Source organism: Amphiura filiformis, chromosome 19 (assembly GCF_039555335.1).
Source record: "Amphiura filiformis chromosome 19, Afil_fr2py, whole genome shotgun sequence".
Taxonomy (NCBI): Eukaryota; Metazoa; Echinodermata; class Ophiuroidea; order Amphilepidida; family Amphiuridae; genus Amphiura; species Amphiura filiformis.
This window is the reverse complement of record NC_092646.1, coordinates 23266336-23289270: the sequence shown is the minus strand read 5'-3', so window position 1 is coordinate 23289270 and position 22935 is coordinate 23266336. Positions and strand designations below refer to the sequence as shown.

General features: G+C 38.6%; 1 protein-coding gene across 1 annotated transcript; it reads left to right on the top strand.

The window, feature by feature from the left end:
- Positions 1–1104: 1104 nt before the first annotated feature.
- LOC140141069 (COP9 signalosome complex subunit 5) lies at positions 1105–18541 on the top strand. Its single transcript, XM_072162842.1, has 8 exons — positions 1105–1323; positions 4871–4979; positions 5541–5666; positions 15723–15851; positions 16132–16197; positions 16823–17020; positions 17365–17510; positions 18291–18541. The coding sequence occupies exons 1-8, from the start codon at positions 1190–1192 to the stop codon at positions 18388–18390; spliced, it is 1008 nt and encodes a 335-aa protein (XP_072018943.1). The 5' UTR covers positions 1105–1189; the 3' UTR covers positions 18391–18541.
- The last annotated feature ends 4394 nt before the right edge of the window (positions 18542–22935 follow it).

Below are 22935 nucleotides of genomic sequence, written 5' to 3'. Positions count from 1 at the left end.
CGTCCTTAATGGTCCCATATTACCTGCAGGTACCCTAGATAGCAAATGATTATTATATCTTCAGTAGATAGCAAATGATTACTATCTTCAGAAGATAGCAACTGATTACTATCTTCAGTAGATCGATATAGCAAATGATTAATATCTTCAGTAGATAGCAAACTGATTACTATCATCAGTAGATAGCAAATGATTACTATTTTCAGTAGATAGCAACTGATTACTAACTTCTTTCTTTCCGTTAGGTGGCGGCGCCGTATTTAGCGTTAGCTTAGGATATCCGGGTGGTATTTTTTCTTTTCAGTTCTTTCTTTTTTTTTCTTTCTTTCTTTCTTTCTTTCTTTCTTTCTTTCTTTCTTTCTTTCTTTCTTTCTTTTTCTTTCTTTCTTTCTTTCTTTCTTTCTTTCTTTCTTTCTTTCTTTCTTTCTTTCTTTCTTTCTTTCTTTCTTTCTTTCTTTCTTTCCTTTCTTTCTTTCTTTCTTTCTTTCTTTCTTTCTTTCTTTCTTTCTTTCTTTCTTTCTTTCTTTCTTTCTTTCTTTCTTTCTTTCTTTCTTTCTTTCTTTCTTTCTTTCTTTCTTCCATTCATTCATTATTTATTCATTTATTTATTTATTTATTTATTGTTTGTTTGTTTGTTTGTTTGTTTGTTTGTTTGTTTGTTTGTTTGTTTGTTTGTTTGTTTGTTTGTTTGTTTGTTTTCTTCCCTGGGGCTTTCTTTCTTTTTTTTCCTCTTTTTCAAATTTCCTTGTTTATTTTTTAAGTTCAACTCAAGTTCTTTCTCAAACCATTTCTAATTCTATTCAGTTAATTTATTTGTATTAGGCTTTAGCATTTTGTTCCTTTGTTTAATTTCTTATTGTGCATGACTTGTGTTTATTTATTTATTTGTTTAATTTTTATTTATTCATTTTATTTATTATCTGTTTATGATTTATGGCCTGAAGTGGATTCATTGAAACAGAAAGCCAAAATCAGCCTGGCCAAATTAATCATCAATCATGCCAAAATAACGAGATGATTGACTGTAGCCTAAGTAACACTATCCCAATACAGTGCCCTCACAGAGATAAAGCATGCGTACGAGTTTCAATCGTCCTCAATAGACTCTATAAAGTCGTAGGTCAAGTCAATAGGAAACGACAGTGTTTGTGGAAAGTGGTCTCATAAAATAACTTCAAACGCTTCAAAGATGGATGGGGAAATGGCACAAAAGTCGTGGGATCTGGCAAATAGTGTTGAACTCATCGGAAGTATCGATGAAATTTATAAATATGACAAGAAACAGCAGCAAGAAATACTGGCAGCGAAACCATGGACGAAAGAGTAAGCTTACTAAAAAAAATTAAAAAACAAGTCCACTTGTGTTGTAATTTATACATTTTTATTAGCAATTTAACCATTAAAATTAAGAAGAAAAGTGTTTAATGGCGATAAGTTAATGAATTGGAATAATAAAGCATGGGAGAGAGGGAATTGTAATGTAAAAATAGTTTGTAAAGTGAAGCTAGTCACGGTTGTCGAATTCCACTACCACCAGCAAAGTCCATTGTCTTGACTGTCAGTACCATTTTCCATCCTCATCCTGATGTGGTAGTGATGTCTCAGTGTTTAGGCAGCCCTTTCGTATGCATGCGCATCTATGCGGCGTCTGTACGCCATCACGTTTAGCGAACCCTAGCGATTAATGATTTGTAGCTGCACCCAATGAAATGTGCACTCCACTGCAGTTCCAATAATTGAAGTGCTGTGTATGTGTTTGTATGTTTGTCGGTACGAAGAAATCGTTGCTCCAAAAATGATTACAAATTGCACATTTGTAATCATTTTTCACAACAAAATATGATATGAAAACACAGGTGAGCAATGTATGAATATATGGAGAGGTGAAACAGGTTGTCAATTATTATCAATATTAATATTTTGCGACATTTACAATGAAAATAATTAACACCCAAAACACCCTATGGCACCTTCTACAACTTGAGAACAAGACCTCAAACGTTCGAAATTTGTAGTTACTACAACTGATTCCACTGACATCACTGCAATATCAGGGTGGAAATGATGTATTGATCGTTACAGCCAGCCCTCGAATTAACCCACGGCACCGACGGCATATTGCCGGGGGTGCCCACCCCCACTGCCGTAATGCCCTCAAAATATGTCCTTCACCGACGGCAGTCACTTGCCGTGCCCTCTAAAGAAGTTGCCGTTGGTGCCCTGCACCTCAAAGGACACTTTGCCGACCACACCTTGTGAACTCCTTTGTGATGAGTTCTAAGGTCTTTGCCGACTTTTATTTACATTGATTTCCCCTTCTATGACCCTTTGAAGGGACACCTATGCTAAGCTCAAAGCTTACCTTTGAAGACCAATGTTCGATTAGCACTAAAATCATCTATCATGATCACTTTTGAGAAATTGCCTTGGTGCCCTTCTCAAATTTTAAACAGTTGCCGTGATGCCCTTTTGAAATATTACAAATTGCTGTGCTGCCTCGCCTTTTCAATGGAAATCCAAGGCAATGATCAATTTGCCCTAAAAAAGTTGCTGTGCCCCTTCAGATCCTTAATTCGAGGGCTGGTTACACAGCCAGAATTACATGCTTACAAGTTGAATGAAATTATTTTGGTGTTTAAGTGGCTGAAAACATTGCTGTTTTATTCTGTAGTTTTATAGAGTCCGTCAGCCTTTTCCGCAGGATCCGACACACGATTTGCACACGATAGTTACGCATTTGATGCTAGAGTACATGTACTTAAATTGGTTTTTCGGTCGGACAGCGGTGCAATTTTTTACACCGGAGGTTATTTATTCTGTTAAGGGGGTACTACACCCATGTGGTAAATTTGTGACTTTTTTTTCCTTTTTACTCAAAAAATAATTACACACCGGTAACAAAAGTTATGTATAGTATTGGGGCAAGGAATCCAATTACTACACTGAAATTTCAGTGACTCAAGACAAGCGGTTCAGTATATATGATAGGAAACGAGGTACATCCTAGCGGTACCTTATTTCTGATCATAAATAACAAACCGCTTGTCTTGGATCACTGAAATTCCAGTGTAATAATTGATTCCTTGCCCCAATAATATACATAACTTTTGTTACCACTGTGTTATTAGTTTTGAGAAAAATGCAAAAATAGACACAAATTTATCGAGGGTGTAGTACCCCTTAAGTTTGAAATTTGGATGAAAGTTATTTCGATGAGTCAGCTATATCTTTTGAGCAAGATTTGCGTATTTTGGACATCCAGTCTAAAATTTAGCTGAAGTGTAATTTTGCAACATTTTTGATGCAATCGGTTGTGTTTACTTCTGAACTTTACACTGTGTCATGCTTCAGCGAATCCGACTAGATATTGAATGCAACTGTCTCTAGCCTAGAATGTGAAGCTATCGGTGAGCAAATTCTTGGCTAGAGTTCTCGAGCAACTTGTGGGTACTGTTCTGCATGTCATGCATTAGACATTATGCCCCCAATTACGCGGAAGTCGCAGCATGTGACGCACCTCTTCAGTCAAGCGTCAACACAGTAATCTTAGCAACAAGGCTCTCTGTACCCACGAGATGGTGGTGTTGACGTCACAATGACTACGGTACCTCTATTGCTAATATTTTATTGAGAGGTATATTCCTCGATGATGCAATCCTAGCATTGCCAATGGATAAGGATAGAGCTTTGATCGGGGAGCTGTCAAATCACATCATAATCAGTGATTGAGTGAAGCATGACACCATGTAAAGCAATGGAAATTCAGTGCACTGTCAACTGTCACACATTGAGCATGACAGTCATGTGAATTTGGAAATTTTCTCACGCCAAGGTAGTAACATCTCATGTGAAGGTAGAAATTGTGACACCAAGGTTGTAAAATCGACAAAATAAATAGTTGACCCTACACCCTTAAGGGGGTACTACACCCCTGGCCAATTTTGTGCCTATTTTTTGCTTTTTTCTCAAAAGTTATAGCGCATTGGTGAAAATTAAGATATGTATATTATAGGGGCAAGGACTACAACTACTGCACTGACAATTCAGCAACTCAATGCAAACAGTTATTGATTTATTGATCAAATATTGGTTTTCCCTCATTTTTGGCTGTAATGCCACAACTGTTGTCTGTGCTGAAATAAAATTTCCAGTGCAGTAGTTGTAGTCCTTGCCCCTATAATATACATATCTTACTTGTCACCAACGCGCTTAACTTTGTGAGAAAAATGCAAAAATAGGCCCAAAAATGGGCACGGGTGTAGTACCCCCTTAAACGTTTTAGATTCTCAAACGCCATGTCTCAAATTATAATCAATGTGTCAAAATTAACTTGTAGTCAGCAAACAATAATTTCCCAGTACACCAACAGTGTCTAAGTTAACACCGAGCAATTCCAAAAAGATAACAGTCTGCTTTACATGTAGAGCCTACACAATACAATGAAGCTCAGTTTATGTAGCCTTGGTAATTCTATACAAGGTTACAGCAGGGTTACAAAAAAAAAAAAAGGTGTTTCCATCTTTCTGCCGATGAACGTTTGGTCAGCAGTTAGACCTCAAGAAGAAAGCTTTTAAGAAAGCTTTTTAATAAGTAAGTTCTTAAAAGAACTTACTATTAACTAGAGTCTGCCTTTTGAGAGGAGCGAGAGCAATCTCTCAACTACAGCTCCTCTTACTTAGTTACATTTGCAAGAGCGATTTGAAAAAGTTCCTTGTGATGACTTTTCCTTGATTTTCTCAATAAGTTGTTTATTCGTGGTGCCCCATTACATGTATACGCCGCTATCGAGTACAGCCGACAAATCATGTTGTACATGTATATGTTATACTCACACCCCACTTATCTTTTCTCTCTCCTTTTCGGTTACCAGCAACCATTACTTCAAGTACATCAAGATCTCTGCTTTGGCTTTGTTGAAGATGGTGATGCACGCAAGATCAGGAGGAAATTTAGAAGTCATGGGAATGTTGCTCGGAAAGGTATTTATGTTTTCTAAACTATATCTAATTTAATCAGAAATAAATTGTCACACTAGAAATTTTGGAATTACATTGCAGAAGTACATGTACATAACGACTTGGTCATTGCAGGTGAAGATGAGTTGGTTCTCGCAATTTTCCATGTGTGTTGCGACCAGGGGACAGGGAAGCAAGTTTGCCATGTGGCACGAAATACCGGGACAAATTAAAATTGAACAAAAATTTGCGATGTACATCTGCCTTTTGATCTGTTTTAGAACAAAATTAACCCAATTTGACCCAGTTTTGTACATTACATTGTATGTGTTTTTATTCCTTCAGCATGTATTACCAATATTTTAAGTAGGGCTCATTTTAAGGATAACAAATTGTAATTTTTTTGTAATTTTTTCCCATTTGTTTGTTCAAATTTTAAAAAAAATTAAATAAAAAAAATTTGTACCGATATCCGATCCGATACCGATATATCGAAAATATCGAGCCGATACGATATCCGATCCGATAATCGTTTGAGCCCTAGTTTTAAGCTTACCAGGATTTCTTTCCTCTGTTCATTGGCAGGTTGATGGCGAGACAATGATAGTTATGGATTCATTTGCTTTACCAGTAGAAGGCACAGAAACCAGGGTTAATGCACAAGCAGAAGCCTATGAATACATGGCAGCATATATTGAAAATTCTAAACAGGTAAGAGTGTGGTTTTTATTGAAAACATTTAGAGCTCATTTTTAAAAGCAGATTTAAGCTTGATTGCTTTTGCAGAACAAAAAAAAGATTCTCACCTATTCTCACCTGATGCTTTTTTGCACCTGGAACCATTTTCACATGGACTGCATTTTGAGAAGAGTGAGAGCAATTGCTCTCTACTGCTCTCCTTAAATCTGGTGATTTTTAGCTCTCCTTAGTTCACCATTCTGTCCTTACATTCTATTGTACATGCTCTAAACAGCTCTCCTTGAAGGCTCCAGAAGAGCTATTTAATGCTCTCCTGCAAATTCCAAAAGACTGTCTCTGATTTTCAGGGCATCAAACCATTACGTCTTAAAGGGACCATTGAAAGAAAAACACATTTGGTATCAAAATAAAGCTAATAACATATAGAATCCATTTCTAAAATGATAAACATAATTTTCCTTTATTTTACCCCCAAATCAGCAAATAAAGACAAAGCGCCAATGTCGCGTCGTTCGCCTAATTCATACGTGCAGAGACACGTGGCAACCCCTGTGACGTCAAAGTGGTTATCCTTTCCGCTGCATGGCAACACTGCATAGTCCAGACTTGGTCCTAAACCAACGCATGAACGTGTTTACAGCAATGAACTTTTATGTGCCTTTTAGGCCTAACAAGTATATTAAAAAGGATATTATATAAATTACAAAGCTATAATGACTTCTATGATAGGCCTATATATAAATTCTAGCTAGGCCTACAAAATTGGCCAACAACGGGGAAACATAAGTAAGTTAGGCCTAGGCCTTCATATTGACAAAGTCAAAGCTGTCAGTGCTAGCTGCTCGGCGTTTGCAAGAGAGTATCATTTATTTTGACTGAGACATTCTGATATAGCAACTCTTTACTTATATTTCCTCTGAAATATCTGGTGAGAATAGAAAAGAGAAGAGAAGCTTAGCCCATGACATGCGACTTAATTTCTTTAGGCCTAATTAGCCTACCTCCCGGGCATTGCGGGCGTATGCGGCCTAGGTTAGGCCGTATAAAATTAATATTTTGGTTCTCGCCAGAGGATTTTCATGAATTGATGAGGGAGGGAGGTTTTTTTTTTCAGTGTAAAATCAGCATTGTCTGCAGTTTTCGGTCTTTTCCAACAGTGCTCGAGGAAACGATGCCGCACTTTTTTTTTTTCAAATGTGAGATTCTGAGGATAAACCCCTAGAGTAGGCCCTACCACAAAAAGACTTGGAAGTGGTCCTTGTTCTCTAATAAACTTATTTATAGGCCTATGTATGAAAAATTCATAAATCATTCCAAAGTCTAAAATAATTGAAAAATCTATAAAAAAATCTGACAAATCCCAGAAATTGAGGAGAGAGGGGACGAGAACCAACACATTAATTTTATACGGCCTTAACCGCCAGGCCTAAAACGCAAGCCGATCCTGACTCCGAAGTTTGGAAGCTGTTGCGTGCTTGTTTCTAAACGGTCGCTCCGTCCACGGCGTGTAGAGACACACTTATGGGTCCAGGTTCAAAACAAAAGTCAGGCTCGGGAGAGCGAGTTGGCGCTGGTTGTTTCCTCGCCTTGCACCACTACTGAGGTCCCGGGTTCAACTTCAAGCCCCTGGCGCATGCGCCCAAAGACTCATGTGAACTTGGTTTATCTCGATCCTGCAGGTTTTCTTCGGGATCTCCAGTTTCCTCCTGCTTCTTAAAAATCGGTGATTAGTTGTTTGGTTATCAAAAACTTCCTTCACCCAATGAAATTTGGGGAGCTGAAAAGATAATTGGTGGATTTTACAATCCAAGTGCGGCTAGATTTGCGACAGGTTCGGCAGCATCCAGCCTAGATGATGCGATCTGATTGTGATAAGTACCATGGCAGCGAAATTACAGCGCTTTGAACCCTCCGAGATCTGGGAAAAGGCGTTATTATATAAAAGCCGAAATTTAGGCCTATTTTTATTTATTTTAGCCTATGAAAAATGAGAAACAAATTTGAAGATAAAGAACCACGAGAGGAACATATAAAGGCCACTCCAAACAATCACATGAACAATATTTACTGTCAGCCTTTAGTTTACGTTATGGAAATGCTTATAGGCCTAATCCAATCTCAACTCCCACTGATACTTGAAAGTGCAAAGTGTCCGAAAGCGTTTTATCAAAGGTAGGCCTACAGTTACACAAAGTTTATGTTGATTGGGTAAATCTTGTAAAATACAGCGCGCCTGGCTGGATATTTCGTTTTTAGAAATGACTGACATCAATTTCACATAGCCTAGGCCTACCCCGGTCCTAACCATCCATGGATTAAAATAAGTGTAGGCCTATAATATTTCCCATTTGATGTTTGTAGCATAGAGGCTTTTTGAAGGCGTATGTATGTTTATAGGCGCTCCTCGTAATTTATTTCAAGAACAGCTTGCATGTCATGTTCTTCTTCTGAACCAACTTCTTCATCTGCCGTTCAGCTACTGCCCAGTGCCAACGGCTCAAATAATATTGGCAAGTCTCCGTATAACACATGGTAGGCCTATAGGGGAATAAATTTGCAAAATAAAAGGGCCTAGGCCTACTTTGCATTGTTTGGGGTATGAAAATAAGCACTTTTGAAAGTTAACGTATGGAAGAAAAAGCTTTTTTATACCAATTGTCAGGTTTTGGAAAAAATAATCATCTCTTGAATATTTTTTAAGGTAGGTCCTACGGAAAAAATACATAGGCCTATAATAATAATACCCATGGGAGGTGCTCGCTGAAGACAGGTGCAAAATATATACAGATGTGCGAGTAAAAACTAGGCTGGTGATGAGACTACTTCAGTAGAGAATCCCTCAACATGGTCTTAAAGCTGTCGAGAGATTGGTAGTTTGCTGGATCCACTGGGAGCTTGTTCCAATCCCGGATGGTGCGTGGGAAGAATGAATTAGCAAACACTGAAGAGTTGGTGTGGGGTTGCAAGAACCTGGATGAATGACCTCTGGTAGATGAACAATGATGGATGAGGTATTGGTTCCATGTAATATCAACCAGGTCAAATCTGATCTTGTACATCATCAGTAGGCGACTGCAAAGGCGTCGGTCCTGGAGCGATGTCCAGTTCAAGTTGCGGAGCATTGAGGTGACGCTTACTTCTTCTGTCGAGATTCCTGTGACAAAGCGGGCAGAATTCCGTTGCACCTGTTCGAGCTTCTTTGTATTACGCTGTGTGTGGGTATCCCAAGCTGATGCTGCATACTCCACAGTGGGTCTGATGAAGGTTGTGTAGGCTGCTTCCTTAACTTTCTGACTGCAGTGGCTGATGTTGCGTGACAGGAAAGCCTTGGTTGAATTTGCCTTCTTGGTGATGGTGTCCACATGAGTGTTGAAACTCAGTCTGGAATCAAGATGGACGCCCAGATACTTAGCTGAGTTGACAGTCTCCAGTGTGTGGCCATGGATGGAATAGGACGCTGGAGTGGACTTGCGTTTGTTGGTCACCTGCAATACTTGGCACTTTGTTTCGTTGAAGCTCATTAGCCAGTCAGATTCCCACTTCTGGAGAGCGTCAAGGTCATGTTGAAGAGCAGCTGAGTCCCCTGGAGATGTGATGTTTGGCAGACGAGGCTATCATCGGCGAACAGTCTTGTTGTGGAGTCAGAGACACAATCAGGAAGATCGTTGATGTAGATAACAAACAACAGGGGTCCTAGCACGCTGCCCTGTGGGACACCAGATGTCACAGGTGCTTCAGGGCTCTTACTGCCATCAACTGCGACTGATTGGGATCTGCTGGAAAGAAAGTCTCTGATCCAGTTGAGAGAACTACCATGGACGCCGTAGTGTTCCACTTTCTTCAGTAGGTGACGATGCGAAACCTTGTCGAATGCCTTCTCGTAGTCTAGGAGAATCACATCAGTCTGGGATTTGTTGTCCAATCCTTTGGCCAGGTCATCCAAGGTGACAATGAGCTGGGTCTCGCAAGATCTTCGTTGGCGAAATCCGTGTTGTGCGTCAGATAGAATCTTACATGTATTGAGATGACGAATAACGGCACAGTGCACGATATGCTCACATAGCTTGCATAAGACTGAAGTGAGGGAGATTGGCCGGTAGTTGGCTGCATCAGAACGGCTGCCCTTCTTGAAAATCGGAACAATCTGAGCTTTCTTCCACTGGGATGGAACCTTGCCTTGATCGATGGAAGCTTGAAATAGAAGAGTCACTACAGGAGAGATTTCTTCAGCTGTTTCTTTCAGTAGCTTTGTTGGTATGCCATCGGGTCCAGATGCTGAGAAGGGCTTCAGGTTTCTGAGCAGCTTGGTAACACCATTCCTGTCTACGGTGATGCTATCCATGGAGGGATGTTGTTTGTGATCAAGGTCAGGTACAGTAGAGCCGTCGTCAACAGAAAACACAGATGTAAACTGCCGGTTGAGTATAGCAGCTTTGGTCTTGGGGTCAGAGTGTAAGAACCCACCTTCCTTCAGTGGAGCAACGCCCATCTGGTCACATCTCTTCGACTTAATAAGGGCGCCAAGCCTCTTATTACGCCTACTGCTAGGATCACTGTGCACTATGTCATAGATGTACTTGTTGTATGACCTTCGGCATGTCTTCTGGGATTCTTTCTTTAGATGTTTGAATCGAAGCCAATCCCTCTCCTTGTTGGTTTTACGAGCTTTACGATAGGCTCGTGCCTTGCGTCTGGTGGCCCGCTTAGTGCTGGAGTTAAACCAAGGTTGGTTGTGTCTGGTTGAGCTCAATTTCAAGGCACACAGTCCTCTATGACTCGCTCCAACTCGTGTTGAATGGCATTGGCTAATTCCTCTACTGGGGTGGAAGTAGTAAACTCAGACGTGAAATGACTGGCCCATTTCTTGATTCTGTCACGTATGGCGTCAAGGTCAGCTCTTTTCCACAACAGGATCTTGCGCGAACTGGCTTTCTTCTGTGAGCCCTTACATTAACATCCATATAGATGACATCATGGTAAGCTAGGCCTGGTAAACCCGAGCATCTGTTAACCAGGGAGGGTCTATTAGTCACTATAACGCCCAGGATATTATCGCCTGCGTGTTGGGAAATCGATCAACTGGTCGAGTCCTGCACGATCCATGACTTGGAGGAAGGACTCATTTATTGAGATTCTGTACTGATGCGAGATGATGCTGCCAGTGCTCCAGTCAATGTCTGGAAGATTAATATCGCCAGATATCCAAATCGCAGCTCCTGGGTTGTTCTGGCACAATTGAATGATGGTACGGTTCAATTCGTCCATGTAGTCTTGATCATTGTTTGTTGGACGATACAGTGATGCAACCACAATAGACTGCTTGCCATTAAGTATTTTTGCCGCAACAAATTCCGCTCCAGTCTGAATGTCAATCTGGTGGTTGTTAAGGCTGTTATGGATGCCCAGTATAACACCACCATGGCCGCCATTTCTGTCGTGAGCGGTACATGTCGTAACCAGGTGGGAATACTTCTCCTTGGGCGATGGTTGGTTTGAGCCATGTCTCGCAACCATAGATCACATCTGGCTTAACTGCTTCAACCATACTCCAGAATTCTTCGCTTTTGAGTAGATACTCTGGAAGTTAATCTCCAATAAGCGGAGGTTTTGAAAGGATTGCTGTTTACCTTGTTTACTAGGCGATGACTTGGCCAATGGTGAGCCCGGGTGGCAGGAGCTGGTAGAGCTGGACGTTGAATGGCTGCTTTGACTGCTCATAGACCCGTCGAGGATGGTAGAATCAAAGAGCCCAGAAGACAGGTTTGGTAACCCGCATTTGTAGCACTCCCAAGGTAGGTCACATCGACCAAGGGCATTGAGGACTACATCAGATAATCCCACACACTCTGAGTGGAACCAGGCATCACAAGATTCACAAAGGATGCTGGCTTTTGCTCCTCTGTAGGAAGTGCAGGCCTTGTTACATTCCCCGCAGGGATATTTGGGTGGCCGGGGACCTGGATTTGATTCCACATCACCTGCTCGCAAGATGGATGAGTGCGAAGTTTGGGCACACGGTTGTTGTTTAAGGTAGATGGAGAACAATATTGCTAGGTACAAGCAGCATATAATGATACATGGTACATAAGGAACTAAGTTATTCATCTTGACATACGTAATATTGGATTTGACTTCAATACAGTCATACATTGAGTTACACTGGCCATGATCAATAGTTTGGCGACACAGGACATCAGCAAAATACGACATCAGAAAATTAATGGCAGTATTTACAATTACAAATGTGATGTCTCAGGATAATCAGTACATTGACATTTAATACATCAAAACACTCCAAACATGGTAGTTCATCATGATGTAGTTGGCATGGTAATTGGTAAACAACATGGCAATGATAATGATGGAGGCAGGCATTTGGCAGGAGAACTGGCTTTACACAACTATAATCAAGCATGCATGAACAGCACAAGAGTTAGTTTTTTCAGCAAGCAGGATGAACTGGAGTTGAGTTAGTGTAGGTAGGGAGGGAGCATGCAATGCAAGGGATGATTGAGCATGTAGATGACAATGTGTAGTTGCACAGCAACAATGCATACATACGATCTTCACAACAGCTAACAGTGCAGTTCCACTTCGTCCAGTCCTAAACAAGAGCTCAAGAGTTAGTCTTCAGCAAGCAGGATGAGCTTGAGTTGAGTTAGTGTAGGGATGGAGCATGCAAGGGGATGATTGATCATACAGGTGACAATCATAATACAACAACAATGCATACATACAGATCTTCAGTTTATGTAGTCCCGATCGATCGCCGTAATTTCTTAATCGCAGGGCTTCCAAATTCGTGGGGTTGACGAAAAACAAGGAAGATGTCAAACCGAAGTGAATTTCAATCAGTGAATACACACAATCGAGAGTTGGATCTTTGTCATCGATTACACCACTAAATCTGTAGACTCAAATCACTCCAGATATGATGAAATTGATGAGGGATGATGAGTCGCATAATCGACAAAGATGAAAACAAGTCTCAAATTTTGTACGAGAAATCAAATTTCATGCTAGATTGGTCCGACGCATGCGCACTGTAAAAAATAACTAATAAATGATAAATAAAAAGGCCCTCCACTTCCTCTTTTTGATAACATGTGGACAATTAACTGGAATTTTGTTTTTACTTGACCTTTAAATAATTATAAGTGGTTGTATTACCATGATTATTGCATCTGATATTTAGATCGCGATCGTTGTTGTCAAATTATCCCGGCAAAAATGTCAACGCAACCCAAACGCGTAACCACAATGACGTCATCAGGAAAGCGCCCAATTTTCTACTTTTGATAAATGACGCGCGATGTAGCGCCGGAAGGGGGTAAATCGAGTACGTTGTTTTCATTGTATTTTTATTTCTAAAATAGTTAGTTCTTCAATTGTTTTAGATATTGATTCTATATTTTATGGGCTTTATTTTGATACCAAATCATATTTTCTTTCAATGGTCCCTTTAAGGTTACGGAGGATGAAAATTCCACTCAACTTGTCTTTTGTTTTTTAATTTTTATTTATGAAGTATATGTATATATTAAACATCTCAGAGATGTAGATTGAAAAATTGTATCAACAAAGTATTTTTTAAATTATTTTTGTGTATCAATATTTGCTCTAGATATCCCACAGCACTAATTCTTTTTTAAAGACAGTTCTTGTTTTAAGGGGACACTACACTAAATCCTTCCGCATTTGGTGTAACTCATGGAAGAAAGAGAAGGTGTGAGGGGCTATCATTTTCTTTGGAAGGGGGAATCCCAAATATACATAGGGGGCCCGTGGATTAGATTTTAAAAGGTATGCCAACATTTCCTGTCATCATCCCCTGGCCCTGCTCTCGGCCAGCCTAACTTTGCCAATGTGGAAACTTTAAATGGCCTAGATATTATGATGCAGATTTGAATGTTTCTGTAGTGTTTCCTAAGCCTTATAAAGATGCACTGTAAATGTTTGCCAAAAACTGCTCCCCCTCCCCATTCTACCCTCCCCAGGACTCATAATTATTATGCACCTAGTTACTTTATTGTATTTTCACATGTATTTCAATGGGACATTTATTTAGTGATGTGCCCCTTATAGTGATTATTATTCCAGTGCATGAACTGGCAACCCTATCATTTTCATTTGATTGCTAAAATCACTGAAGCATATGCACAGTGGAGCATGAGTATTCAACCAGCACTATACTAGACAAAATCAATAAAATAAGTACTATCACCTTGGCCCTGGCAACACTAACTAGCATTGTAAACAAGTTAGCACATGGTTTGAACATGATAATAGATAGTGTGGAAGTTTTGGCAGAAATTTGTCAATTTCTGCAAGTTTTGTGAAAATCAATTGATACTTCCCATGCAGTAAGGATTATCAGTAGTAATACAGGAGCACTGCACCTGGAATATTATGGGATTGTGAATTGATACTGTGAAATAGCAGAAAATGTGAGTACTTGAAACTCCCGGGGTTCACTCCCATTGTGGCCTGTACACCATCCGCGATAATGAAAACGCGTAAAAGGGTAGTTTTTAGGTGGGTAGGCACGATCTGGCGATCGTGTTTAGGGTGTCAAAAACATGAAAAATTGGAAAAAGGGTAGCAAAATTGCAATTGCAAACACTTGAAAATGAAATTTAGGGTATGAAATGTGTTGCAAGGAATAAAATCCTTGTTTAGGGTATCGTTTTAGCCAAGGGTTAAATCCTTGTTTAGGGTGCTTTTCAAAAGTTGATTATCGCGGATGGTGTACAGGCCACAATTGGAGTGACCCCCGGGTTGAAACTAAATGTGTGGATATCTCAGAACTCCATTTTGGACCATTTGGCCTGATATGCTGAGATGAAATAAATTATTTTTAATGTTTCCGTGGCTGATTCATAAAATTTTGATATGCATGTGTTAGCTGATACTTCAAAGAAATAATGTAGGGAATAATTGTGTCAATATATTGGCACACTAAATTAATATTGTTGTTGCAAAAAAGACGACATTTACCCCATCATTTTCATTGACATTCTGTGAACATGTAAGCTTACTGTTTTAAATCAGGAGGACCTATCGAAAGAATAAATAGGTACATTATTTCATTGGTTTGTTTGTAACACATATGCGAAATCGCAATGAAATCGGACCCTCTCCCCATATTTTCCTGGCCTCTTTCCCAAAAAACCTCATGCTCATGAAATTGAACACAAATTGAAACACTTACAAAGTACATTTGTGTATGAGATATGACGTTAAAAGTATTACAATAATAATCATTAGAGTGTCAACTTTAAGATGAAGTATGATTTTTAGGCCTGCCATGTTTATTTTTTGAAAAACAAAATATTTTAGGTGGCTACGTGCAGCCAATATGCCTACACAAAAGTTCAAAATCCTGTATAACCTTAAGGGTTTCTTTACCGGATGTCGATTTGTACCTAAATTCCTTCCCACAAGGTAATACATTGTAGGCATATTGCATAACAATAGATACAATTCAGAGGATACTCCATCTCCTTTGTTATGCAATACGCATTTGGTATTGTGGGAAGGAATTTCGGTCCAAATCGACATCCGGTAGAGAAACCCTAAATGTGTGTATTGATGGATAACCATTGTTTAATTCAAAAGCAACAATGCTTTTCAATGCATCTGCAATGGGGTTAATGTTGTAATAATATTACCATCAAAACCATAGATGATGATGAGTATGACTTTAGATACATTTTATGTTTAAAATTCTCTATTCTGACTTTGATTTCATTATTTCAGTAAGCATATCTACTCCACCAATACCACTCTATGCCAGGTATTTGTAATGCTAGATGTAGCCTGTATTCCAGCTAAACATAGCCTGAATACTTCCAAGGCCAGAGTTTAAAATTGGTGTTCAATTTATAAATTATAGAAAGTAAATAAAAAAACGCACACTGCATTAGATTTCAAACTCCCATGGGACATGTGACAAATCTTTTTTTATGTGTGCCTAAGTAAGAATCTTTTGAATCTTTTGGCCTGTGGGTATCACAAACATATGGCTAGCTGCATATTATTGGTACAATCTCCTGTTTTTCCTCTTAGGTTGGCCGACTAGAGAATGCCATTGGTTGGTACCACAGTCATCCTGGCTATGGATGTTGGCTATCAGGGATAGATGTTAGCACACAGATGTTACATCAACAGTTCCAGGAACCTTTTGTAGCTATAGTGGTAAGTATTTTGAGTGTTTAGTGCCAACCTCATATCGATGTGAAGCTGGCTTCTGTTTCAAGGTTTATGACTTTATTGTTTGCAACGTTATATGACTTTACTGTGACTTACTTTCCTTAACGTAACATTTCTTAATATACTACAATGATTCAGTTTCTAAATATATTCTTTTGCACATATATTTCATAAAAAGATCCTAGGAAGCTGTTAAAATGACTAATCTGTACTTACAATATTATATGAACTGTTTTTCTTTTCACTGTTTCCTCAATTATTTCAGATTGATCCAATCAGGACAATTTCAGCCGGTAAAGTCAACTTGGGTGCATTTAGAACTTATCCTAAAGTAAGTACTATTTTCATATTTGTATGTGTGCAAGATTGCTGAAGCACTAAATAGGCCAAAAACAAGATTTGTCTTGGGTATGTGAAATCGGATTGCTGCATAGCCCTGTGTGAATGCCTTTTTTCTTAGTTGTCAAAAAATGGAAAAAAAATCAACAATTTGACCGCAAAGCGGCAAAAAAAAAAAATGGGCTGAAAATGAAATTAAAAAAAAAGAAATCCCTTGTAGCGCATAGCTTTTTTCCCAAATAAAAAACCCAACAAAACTGCATAGCCTTTAGCTTTTTGACCAAATATTTCCGAGACAAACCTTTACAATTTAATGCAAATGTAACCAATTTTGTTACAAAGCTGAACACTTGCTCCTCATCAGTTAGTCCAGTGTTTACTCTCTCTGGAAATTGGGTGCGCCAAATGAAACATTTTCTTCCCAAATTGGCCCAATTTTGGCTCCGTAATTCCCCAAATTGACTAATTGTAATACATCATTGCAAATTTGTGTGCGCCAAAAATAATTTTCACTGGGCCAAAATTGAGACATACGGCCTCTGAGTAAACACTGAGTTAGTCAAATGATTGAAAGATTTGTAATAGAAAAAATTGATCTGTAACTTTCATATTTGCAGGGTTACAAGCCACCAGATGAAGGACCATCAGAGTACCAAACCATCCCCCTCAACAAGATAGAAGATTTTGGTGTTCATTGCAAACAGTACTACTCACTGGAAGTCAATTATTTCAAGTCGGCGCTGGATCGTAAACTCTTAGAATCTCTGTGGAATAAATATTGGGTCAATACACTTAGTTCATCAAGTTTACTGGCGGTAAGTTACATATATCTCTTATCATGCGGTTAGCCAATGCTTTGGTCTCATCATGGCCGCATAAAAGTGCTTGGACTCTACTACATTCCACACTATCTTTTGAGTTTTGGGAAGAAGTTAGAGAGCATTGTACTGCCTGTAAAATATGGGAAAGAATTTTAATTCATCAATAAAAAGTAAAACTTTAAATGATGGCAAATAGAACTCCTGCAATCAAGCGCCTTCAACATTTGATCTTCCAGTCAGAAACTTAGGTGCAGTCTTTGACCATGATGTGACACTCAACTTTGCCATTCCCTCAACTTTTACTCTTATCTTTTACTTAATGTTATTTCACATTACAGAATGCGGAGTACACAACTGGTCAAATAGGTGACTTGTCGGAGAAGTTAGAGCAGGCCGAGGGTCAGCTGGGAAGAAGCAGCTTTATGCTAGCCATGGATCATGAAAGGAAAGCTGAAGACAAATTGGCCAAGTCTACAAGGGATAGGTAAATATTTGTAATAAGTTTTAGTCATATATAAGATGACATTTAAAGTAAAGGCCGGCAGGAAAGATTCAGCTTTATTATGCTAGCTCAGCCATGGGTAACACTATGAAGGCTAAATTACAGACTTTTGACCTGAACAAATCATGTTGCCAAAAGAAATGAAGTGGCTAAGTAAGGTGTACTCCTGTCTTTCTTTACAACATAGTTAACCGAACTGCAACTGACCCGTGATGAAGTTTATCAATATTACAATGTAGCATAAAATATATATGATCCGAATGGTGCACACAGTGAGTGACAAGATTTTAGTGTGGGGTCATATCCAAATTTTTGTCCCCATTTGTCAACTTTGTGTCTCATTATTATGACACTTCACTCTTTGCTTTCCTATTTTATCCCTGAAAATTTTATGTGGGGGTTGCCCTCGGCTCCCCCTGGCTACGCCACTGTACACAGTTGATTGCTTGCATTTAAGTTAATACATATTTCCAAAGGTGACATGCTCTTGTGATAATAAAAATACATGCATTTTAATATGCCTTCGTTGGTCATGTTGAACCATAGACTTGTGTTTCCATCATATAGCTTTCAATGTTCGCCATTTGCATGGGTTATTACCACACCTATGCTTGTCCCAAAATACAAGTCTGCATTTGATGAATTTTTAGGTGTTGTATAAATCTAACAAATCACTGAATGGATGTACTTACTTTTGCTTCTACATTCAGATTGGGAATTAAGTTCTTACTCTATACTATTTTTATTGTTTTTTCTCCGTAGTTGCAAGTCTACTATAGAAGTCATTCATGGTTTGATGTCTCAAGTCGTCAAGAATCGTCTCTTCAATCAAGTTCACAGTCCAGACCCACCCAAGCCGTAATGTATTCTACTCATGGACTAACTGACTTTATACTCACACTTGGCTAAAAACATGTATGCAGATCAAATGTGTTTCTACATGCATATCACATTGACATATATACTGTGATATGAATGAAAAATAGGGAATAGAAAACACTTTGAGGCACTTCTGCAGCCTGTTTCAAAATGATTGTGACCCATTTTGTTGTATTTTTTTTATTAAATAGTCTGTTTCTTTCAAATGCAACATTGAATCCCCTTGAAATTAAACAGAATTGTAGTTTTATGTTTTGAAAACATTATCTACAAATTAGGGGCATGTTGGAGTTTGATGAGGCAGTTGTTTACATAAATCACTGGGAACTGCTGGAGAACAATCATTTTGATACAGCATGTATGTCTGGGTGCACGTAATTTGTACAGAGTATGCTGGTGGCAACTACAATACGACAATAATTGTTTGAAGTATCCTCTTGTTCACCTTCAGCTGGTTCAAGAAGCTCCAATTAGTCAATTCAAACCATGTTTTGTGCAGATAGATCAGTAACCAACTGCTTTGCAAAAGTGACTTGACCTTTTTGAATGAGAGCCCAATTCCTTAAAGGGACAATTTGAGATAGTATGTGCAAAATATTTTCTGTGTAACTGCTTCTCCAAGTGACCATAAAGCATTAAGTAGGCCATAATTGTACATGCTTCACAAAACATTGTAAACAATTTGTGTCAGTGGCTGTCCACAGTGTTGACATCTTGCATTTAACTGTGGTTTCCAAATTCAACAGCATCGCTTTGAGTGATTAGTGCCAGAAAGCCCCATCTGCAATAGCTGCCATGTAGCTATTCAGGGTCAGAAATTCGGCAAGAATCCGAGAATCCATTCTCCCAAAGATTCTCGTCAACAAAATTGCAAGAATATAAATGGATTCTCGTAAATATTTCAGTTTATATCAAACAAAGTTATATGGCGAGAATCCATGGATTCTTGCAAAATTCCACTGGGAGAATCCAAAAGGATTCTCGCACTAGGTTGCGAATTTCTGACCCTGCTATTAGACAATTTGTACATTCAATACGTCACCTGGCAGCTATTGCGGATGAGAAAAAGTTCATGTCAAATGTAAGAGTAAACTTGTCCATTTGATATCACATGCTTTTTGTGTTAGCCATTTGCACAGTTCCAGCACATGGATAGAAAATGCTAACATTTGAATTTTGAGATATTTTAGCTGTTTTGATTGACTGAACTCACCCATAAGCAGCTATCACTGGAACTTGTGAATATTGCCCAATCGATGCCCTAGTATTATACTAGTCTGTCTTGTCTCAAGTTGAGAGTAAAGCCATGTTGAATTTTGCATGCAGTGGCATATTCGATATAGCACAAGCTATACCTAACCCTGCGTAGGCTGGCAATGCAACCATGTCAATGCACCTATTTTAATCTGCAATTGCAAAATCCAACATGGCATTACTCTCAACTTGAGACGAGACGCGCTTTATCTAGTGGTACTATGATAAATTCTCAACCAAATTCAACAAATCCCAAAGTGGATTCAATATTTAATATTTCAATCAAAATGTGTAAATTGGAAAGTGGCAGAACAAGTATGTGAAGGAACGCAAATCACTGTACTTATAAGAAGGGACATGTTGGTTTTAGCATTATGTGAAATTGTCCGCTTTAGCAGCAAACTGTACTCAAAATTTGAATTTTGTAAGAAATTCAAACAAAAAGTATCACATTTGACAAACCTTGCAGTACAACTCTGCAGTACAACCATGTGGCGTGATCAAGTGAAAATCAGTTAGATGTTGGTCAATTTGATTTTGGGATCAAAGGTCGAAATTGTTGTTTTTCTTCTCTATTTTCATTGGTTCCAGCACCATAAAAGAAAAATCTTTCTGCAGAACCATAAATTGATCTTGATCAAGAGGCCAGCGTTGAAACTCCTGGTTGAAACTAGTCGGTGATATAATGAAAAATAAACATTAATATAGGATCGACAGGAGGCTAAACTTTGCTTGATCACATCAGTTGTTTTTTTTATTATGTAACAAATAGCCAGTGTAATAACAGACAAACTTCAAATAAATTTCTTGAAAAACGGAAGCATTTTTATTTTGCATATTTTTACGATGTCATGTTTGAAATAATAAATAAATCAGTTTATTTAAAAATAATAAATAATTAGTTCCAAAATATATTAGTCCTACCTTCGCTACCATGCATGACCACCTGTGAGAAAAATCTCCTGACCAACCCAGATTTGAACCTAAAATGGGGGCTACATAGGATGAAATTCAAAAGGACGGCAACATTTGAAAGTTGTCCCACTTAGCACCACCAAAAAGATAAAATAGCACCAGAAAATGTCTGGCACACTTCATAAATTTTACCTTATTTTGTGCCAAGTAATTTGGTTTTAGGGGTCCATTTAAAATCCACACTACCATTATGGAAGATTTTGGAAATTTCTTCCATAGAGGGAGTATGTATGTAATTGGTCAGGGTTAATCATTTTGAAACCCATACTCCCCCTGTATTATGGCTTTACCTATATCTTCCACAACTGGAGTGAGTGTTTTAAATGGAAGTTATCCAATTGTGTATTCAATTCGAAACTTATACTCCCTCGATTGAAGACTTATGCTAAATCTTCCACAGGGGTAGTGTGGATTTTTAATGGAATAGCCCATTTTTGCAACATTTATGGCACATAAGTCCTTTCATCCATCATAAGTCTAAACTCATCGTACTGCCAACATACTGTAAAGATTCGCCTGATGGCGCCCATGGGCTCCCTTGAAATAATTGGAATTTTAGGCATGAACTAAAAGTACCCTCCTGTAAATATCTCACTTGCAAACAAGGACACAAACCCCTTATTCTTGTTGGGATTTTAGGAGAAAGCTCTCTATTTGTATGCAACTTTTACCCTTAGACAAAGGAGCACATGTGTGGCATTGGGTGAATCTTTACAGTAGGCCTATATACCCCATGGAAAAGTTGAAAATGGGGTTGGGTCTTACGATGGGTTTAGCACTTCCGATATGTTGTAAAATTCATTTTGGAGTAATGCACCCCATCTGATTATGATTTTAGGTCTAAAATAGGCTGAAAATTTAATTGCATTTTGATATTTTACTATGATATTTTGAGCCAATGAGTCCAAATCATCATCCCCCTCTCTCAATTTGTTGGTTCTCATACAACATGGAGCCCAATAATTTGCTCATCAAGCATGCTAGCTAATTATACTTTACACACACAAAAATTATGTCTTTTATTAAAACAAAATATTCACTAAAAATGTTGAAACTTGCTGAAAAGCTACTATGTGACCCTCCACCACAAATGAACTGTAAAGTCTGCATTTTCAATTTGTGAGATATTGAACAGGTAAATTGTCTACGAAATAAGCTTTACAATGACAAATTGCATGTCCATATTGCTTGTTAGGAAGGTTAGTTTGAAAAATCCTTTTGGCTCAATTATCCATATCATATAAATACTTTTTTCGACATTTTGACCCCTTTTTGGTGGATGGTCGCAAATAAGCATGCTGGCCTGTATGGATAAACAAGAAAGAAACAACTGAAGAGAAAAAAGCAAGGAAATGAAAGGCCAATCCCAACAAATTAAGCATACAATTTTGCTATTCGCCAGCGATGTGTTACATGTAATCCTATTATCTGTATGTCAACTGGATCACGCTTATAAGTTATGCACCACGATCGAAATGATCGCTACCAATACCAAAAGGTTCTTGATCCTGTTACCAGGGAGTTATGTAACCACTTCGCTGGCGAATTAGCCTTGGGTCAAGAAATAAGAAAATTTGGAATTCTTACTTCCACGCCCCGATACAAAGGCTGTATGGGTTGTTCACATTGCAAAATTACATGTCCAATTGAGTGGTGTCAATTTCACCTGCTTAATATACACTACTCAAAAAGAACATTAAAGGATCAGACTTGTTTATTATTAATCAATAAATCAGGAGAGTGTCATTTCATTCAGCAATGTTAAGGTAACAGAACATGTGCAGTACCAAGTACTGATGTCCTGCGACACTGAAAAAACATTTTGGTCAGCACCATAAGAACAGATAAGAAAGAATGAAATTCAAGATTGAGAGATTCTGATCCTTTAAATGTTTAAGTAGTGTACATTAATGAGTACCAGTATGTTGGGCAGACCAAAAGTTACTGTACACCTCTGGTCCTTATTTATCATACATGTTTGACCAGTTTTCCTGAGTATTATATGATTACATAGAATGGTCCATAGCCAGGGGGTATGTGGGGTGGCGACACACTAAAAAAATAGAAAAATTGGGCCCAAAATATGGCCATGCGTTTTGAGTTGGGCCAGTAAATAGGTGGAGATGTTACATGCGCTGCATTTTAGGGTTCATCTTTTTTTTTTTGATTTGATTTGATTTGTTCGGGTTGTGAGAACCCTGGATAACCCAAGAAAGCCTCTATTGAAGCTTATTTCCATTGGGGTCCATTTGAACGCCGGGACGGGTTGGGAACAGTCAGGGGTTAACACCCTACTCTT

Bases quoted from the DNA above. Each gene is read 5' to 3' on its own strand.
- LOC140141069 (XM_072162842.1), top strand. From the start codon at position 1,190: ATGGATGGGGAAATGGCACAAAAGTCGTGGGATCTGGCAAATAGTGTT. The intron at 16,198-16,822 runs GTAAGTACTATT...TCATATTTGCAG, and splicing joins CATTTAGAACTTATCCTAAA to GGTTACAAGCCACCAGATGA. The intron at 17,021-17,364 runs GTAAGTTACATA...TTCACATTACAG, and splicing joins GTTCATCAAGTTTACTGGCG to AATGCGGAGTACACAACTGG.